This window comes from Cebus imitator, unplaced genomic scaffold, assembly GCF_001604975.1.
Source record: "Cebus imitator isolate Cc_AM_T3 unplaced genomic scaffold, Cebus_imitator-1.0 Scaffold713, whole genome shotgun sequence".
NCBI lineage: Eukaryota > Metazoa > Chordata > Mammalia > Primates > Cebidae > Cebus > Cebus imitator.
The window spans coordinates 290109-296108 of record NW_016108028.1 but is presented as its reverse complement, the minus strand read 5'-3'; the positions used below and the strand labels follow the sequence as shown (position 1 = coordinate 296108).

Sequence of the window (6000 nt, the reverse complement as noted above, 5' to 3'; positions counted from 1 at the left end):
AGGGCACCAGGTAAATCCTCCTAAAAACAGCAGCTTCTGTTCTGTCCCTCTCCTGAATGAAATGACTCTCCGATTCCCATCTAGCCATTCTCAGGGGATTCATTTTTCAGAGACTCAAGTGGGTGGTGAAATAGGTAATCCCAGGGCATTTGGGGGAAGAATTTAGGGCAAAATATGAGTTTTCTTTCTTTAGAAGGGAATTTCATCAGCGCCAGGATAGCCCAGACCACAAGAAGTTTATGAATGCCTTTGTGATGGCTGGCAGGCTGGGCACAAGTCAAAGCGGAGGTCCGCCCTTGGGCAGTGGGACACTGACTGAGAAGGCGAGTCAGCTTCTAAGGCCTTCTGGACTTGACTGACAAGGAAAGCTGACAGTAAGGACTATCTCCACAGCTGTCAGTGTGTCTCATGATGACATCCACAGAATTGTGTTCCTGAAGGTGATGCTATAAATGTCAGAGTCTAAAATATCATGCAACCACTTTATAAATCCACATAGGCACTTCAACCCTCAGAACTGAAGTCACTTGTTAATATGTAAATGGTGGTTTCTCAGTCTATCCCCAAATAAAAATATATCTTATAAATGTTACAAACATTTAAAATGATCATAAAATAGTTTACATATTTCATTATTTGGCTCAGAGTTCTGATAGTGAAGCAAGGTGCAGCTCTTTCCCTCCCTTGCATTCTAACTAGAACATGGTCCTTAGCAAAGTGTGGACACCGCAGGAGCACTGAGACCCACATCAAACCTGTCTGCCACATTTTCTGATAAGGTAGGAAGGTACATTTCAGATATCTGGAACCTGGCCTTTCTCATCTGTCACCACTATATTTCTTCACTTTGCTGGCCTAGGGGAACAATACTATATTCTAGGACTTTTCTTACAGGTTCATATCTCATTGGCTGTTGGTCCAATGTCTTGCTCACCCAAGAGAAGGCCAAAACAATGATGAAAGGCATTGCTCACTCAGTGCTCTCAGAAGGCAGGACTGACTCTCGCCAAAGACTTGAAAGGTACAGAACAAGATTTCAAAACTGTTTGTAAGGCTTATCAGGGAGGGAGGAAGAGAGAGACGAATATGTATCTGTTGCAGGGCATCAGCTCCCAATTTCTCATTGGAGGAGGCAGCTTCATCTTAGCCCCCACTATGCCCAGAACCAACGTTGGTTGTGATGCCTACCCAGAGGTACTACCAGCCCTTAGAGAAATTCCTACAACGACTGAGCTTCTGGACAGAATTTAGCCAGGCTTGAACCTGAGAAGAGATGCCCTGTGACGTCCTTTTTTAAGGAGCACCAAAAACATGCCAGCAGGTATATTAGTTCTCCTCTCTCTTGCCAGCTGGAAAGAAAAGAACCATTGAAAGTTCTAAATAATTGAAAAGAAAATCAGATTGGTTTATTGCTTCTGCTTGTATACAGAGTTGAAGAGCAAGTTTGAGTGAGTGCCTGGAGTGGGCAGTGTATGAGGGGAATTTTGGAAGGGAGAGGGGCTCCTCAAGCTTCTATTTTTTAAGAGCTGGGGTCTTGCTGTATTGCCCAAGCTGGTCTTGAACTAGGCTCAAGCAATCCACCCATCTCAGCCTCCCAAAGTGTTGGGATTACAGATGTGAGCCACTGCACCTGGCCTTAAATCTGTTCTTGAGCAGTGGAGAGAAAAAGAGAAAGGAAGCAATCCACTGGCTAAAATAAAATACATTTTTAAGAAGGGCAGCTCTCAGTGAGTGGTTGTGATGGCCACCCTACTAGGGCTCATCCCTCACCTCCTGGAGCTCCTTCCTTCATCCGCTCCTGTACTGCTGGGTCCAGCCTAGTGTGGAAGAAGAGTAAAGCTGAGCTAGAAGTATTTTCTGCTAGTGCCCCACCAATTCAAAGACATTAAATTTGGAGTGTAGTTCTGCCTTTGTGTGAGGCTTTTATCTGTGATGACATCCTGTTCTTGAACTCTGATACTGTAAAGAAAGCAGATGACTTCACTTCACGATTGCACTCCTAAATGAAGATTTAGCACATTTCATTACGGTAATCCTCAGCTCAGCCTCTACCCATGTAGCTACTAGATTTAAAAATCACAGTCCAGTATAGCGGCAGTTGGAGTCCCAAATTATTAAAAGCCAGAGCCAGAAAGTCTTGTTGAATTATGCCATTCTCATGGTTAGCTCTTGATTTTGATTTTCTATGCTGGTATATGGAAGTCATCTTGGACAGGTCTCCAGGGATTCCAGGGAAAGAGCATGGGTAAGAGTGGGTAAGCTCACCCACTTGGATATCTAAGTGCACGTTAGTTTGCATTTCCAGATCTGCTTCTATTTTGGATAGTACACTTTACAAAGCTTATTAGAAAACTGGTCTAAAAGAACACATGTTTTAAAGAGCATTAAAAAGCATGAAGAGGAGGCCTTCTAACCTCAATAGCAACATTTTGAGGTTTGACACAGCAAGATATTTTTCTTTCTTTCAAAGAACATTATTTCTTTCTTTCAAAGGACAGCCAGCTCTCAAGAGTAATAGATAATAGCAATAGGGGAGCAATCCAACTCACATTCAAGCTCCAAAGTTCACTGGAGGCAAGCATTTCATCCTCTTCCCCTACCTAACCTTGTCTCACTTGCTCACATAGACTTAACTAAATTTCATTTCTTGTTTTTCCTTTGACCACTCTTCTGGCAAATGGACTAATTAATAAGTGGTCAAAAGGCTGAAGAAAGAGAATAAGCCCAAGCTTGATAACCTATGCCTGGAATATGGCAAGCTGGCTCTCTAGTAACTTTCAGATGAATTACAATTTTTTTCAGACACTAGCAGGTGAACTGAAATCATTCTATTTGTCTGCCACTTCTTCCATCCAGAATCACCGATCTCCGCTGGGGCTGGTAAAAACAGCTGGTTGAGGTCTCTAGTCTCTGGCCATTCTTAGGGATGGTCATTTTATTCCTAAGTGTAACCCCTTCTGGTGTGACCCATGTGTTTTCTGCCAGCTCTCCACAAAGAAGGCCAGGGGAAACTGTCTGAGTGGGACTTCTGATAGGGGACAGCAGGACTTTGGAGTCTGTCACTGTGGATGAGGGGGGCAGGTGGTCCATAACGGGGAAAGGAGGACTGAATAAGATTAGGCTCTGAGGTCTTCCTGGCCTTGACCTGTGGAAAGGCTTAGATCCCCCAGATGGTCGCTCCAGTTTTGAAGAAAGAAGGTTGTCCCCAGATGGCTCTGTCTCTGAAGTGCGCTTTCTGCATTGCACTGTTGCATCCTGCATCGAAAGCAGGTTAGGCGAGCCTGGTTCTAGAGAAAGGGTGGGTCCCTCACACAGGCAGGGTGCAGTGGCTTCCACTGGTGAGGACTTAATGGCACTGGGATCTTGCTTTGGTTTTTCTTCCTTTGGGCTTTCCAGGGAGGAGGGAGAATCAACTTTGGCAGGTTTCTGAGTGGTCCCACTGGTTGAGCTGGGTTCCTCTTGGCTCCTCTCCAGAGGTGGAGCCCCACTCTCATCTGAGCTCTGAGAGGGCAGGGGCTGTGGGATCTGGGTGTACTGAATCTTGGGTGGGATGACTGGGACCGCCCTGGCCTGGCACATTTTGACCATGAAGGAGGTTCTCACAGCTGACACACTCACAGGAGCTGAGTTACGGCGGCCTGTCAGCACATGAGCCACAATGTCCAGGTCCTGCGGGTCCTGGGAGTAAACCCTCCAGGGGTCTGCTTTACAGTAAGATGAGGTCATCCATGTGACCTTTGGGTCTCCTGGCTCAGAGGCCTGCATTCCAGGTGAACTAAATGAGGCCGCATTCTCAAACCAGAAGAGGTCAGCAATGGGAATAGCAGGGTCCAAGTTGAGGGAAGAAGGCCTGTTTTTCCCTTTTGGGGCCCCACACTCTGTGCTCTTCAGCTGTAACTTTGTGGGGTGCTCTCCAGGTGAAGGGCTGTCCTGTATGCTCGGTGAATTCTTCTTGCTGCTCTCTGGCCCAGGAACACCACCCTGCCTAATCTGTGGACTGCTGTGCCCCAGGTGTGTCCCCAGATCCTTTCCCTGTGCTAGGCTGATGGGGCTGGTTTCCGCTGGCTTGGTTTGCATACCACTTGGTCCCTTCTGGTTGGGAAGAGCCTCTGCCCCTTTGAGGCCAGAGAACTCTCTGAAGGACCTCAGGGCTTTCTCATCCCATCCAGTAATCTCTCTCCTGGGTGTCTGGGGCTGCAGAGGGTCAGAATTCCTGTCTGTTTCAAGATTAGCACAGCTGCTGGAGGAGGGAACCTCGAGAGTCCACTGGCTTTTAACCGGGGGTTTGCTATCTAGAGAATGGCTCTGACGAAGGCTGGGCCTGTGGGAAAGCCTCTTCTCCAATCGGTGACCCTGAAGGCCCTGTACCTGGGTCTCATGCACATCTTTCAGGGTGGGGGAGTGAAGGGGACTGGTCACCCACTGGGGCTCCTCCCAGGGCTCCACCATCTCCAGGCCATGCTGGGCAATGTCTGTCACAGTGTCATCTTCGTCACAGTCTGAAGGCTCCTGTAGTGAATGGGCTACATCTTCCTCTCCTTGTGAGGTGATCTCAGCCTCCCTGGTTGGGCTTGGAAAACCACATCTTTTCCCCTCAGAAGCAGCATTCTTTGAATTTTGCTTGTCATTTTGTCTTGGGGTGGCCTCCTCTCCCTGACAGGGGCTAGAGATCCTAGGGCTGTTTTGGGACTCCCGCTGGTCTATGTAGGGATATGTCCCCAATTTCCTGGATGAGTCTTCTCTCTCCGGGCTGCCCTTTGAAAGCAGGACTGGAGGTGCCTCCTCCAGAGGAGTTGGAGGGGGAGCAGCAGGTGGGACTGAAGGAGACAGATTCCCTGGGCCTCCCACTTTTCCTGTTGCTTGAGGAGACGCGGTCTCAAACGGAACTATTTCCAGAGGAGCCAGGCTGGCGAGGTTTGGATGCACGCCCTGCTCAAGCTCCAGTTTCTCTCTATTGGCTACTGTGGAAGCCCCCTGTGTGCTCTGATTGGCTGGGTCCCTAGTCCACACCTCCAGAGGGGCGGAGCCTGAAGAAGAGAAGGAGCTACAAGGTAAGCTCCGAGGAGGCTCTGGGGGAGCAAAGGGCCCCAGGCTCGACTCAAGAACAGGCTGAATTGGGCTGGTCTTCAGAGCAGGTGGTGGCAACGATGAGAGCTCCTCCTCAGATTCAATGATTTTCAACTCCTGTTGAATCTCGGGCCAGATCAGGGCATTGGCCAGATCATCTTCATCCTGAAAAACATCAATAAACTGATTGTCTTAGAACCAAGTACTCTGGGTGCCAACATCAGTGTTTCCAGTGAGAGGGAAGGGACTTGCAGCGCCAGCCTGTGCCAGCTCAGCAAATAAAGGATGCAGCACCATAATACCTGTGGCTGTGTGAGTGCTCACCATGCACCATCACATTCTTTAACTGTAACTTTTGTAATTTTCCCAACCACTCTAGGAGATAAACACTACTATAATTATTTCCATTTTATAGATGAGAGGTCTAGGTTCAAATAGAGTAAACAATTTACCTAAGTCATATAGCAGCACATCAGGATTGAAATCCAGTTCTGTCTACACTGGTACATAAGTACTTAATCTCTGTGCACTGTTGCTTATAAAACAAACAAAAACCCTGGTTTCATTTAAGTTCAGGTTCACTAGAAGGCTGGCATCACTACAGTGATGCCAGTGCCTGGCAAAAAGTTCAAGTTAAATACATGTTTTGAATGAATGAATGAATTGATGCCTTTACTTGTTCCCTCGAATCCACCTGGCTCTCTTTCCAGCACTAACTGACCTGCTTCTTAAAGCAATGCCATTCATTCTTACAGGGTCTTCTCCATAAGAATTCAATCAATTGCCATATGAATCTCTTCATCTTTCCCCTTCTACAAATGCAAACACATCTTATAGAGACTGAGCCATTCTGAGGATGCCATGGCATCCCACTCTGCCCTAACTCTCAGCACATGGTTCTTTTGTGCGCATCCTGAAAACCAAGACTCTGGA

General features: G+C 47.4%; 1 protein-coding gene across 1 annotated transcript in view; it reads right to left on the bottom strand.

The window, feature by feature from the left end:
- Positions 1–513: 513 nt before the first annotated feature.
- The window catches only part of ARHGAP31 (Rho GTPase activating protein 31), a 114268-nt gene continuing 108781 nt past the window's right edge, over positions 514–6000 (bottom strand). Inside the window, exon 12 of the mRNA XM_017518912.2 lies at positions 514–5232. Within this exon, the coding sequence (XP_017374401.1) occupies positions 2824–5232 (2409 nt within the window). The 3' untranslated portion in view covers positions 514–2823. The remainder of the gene's footprint in view (positions 5233–6000) is intronic.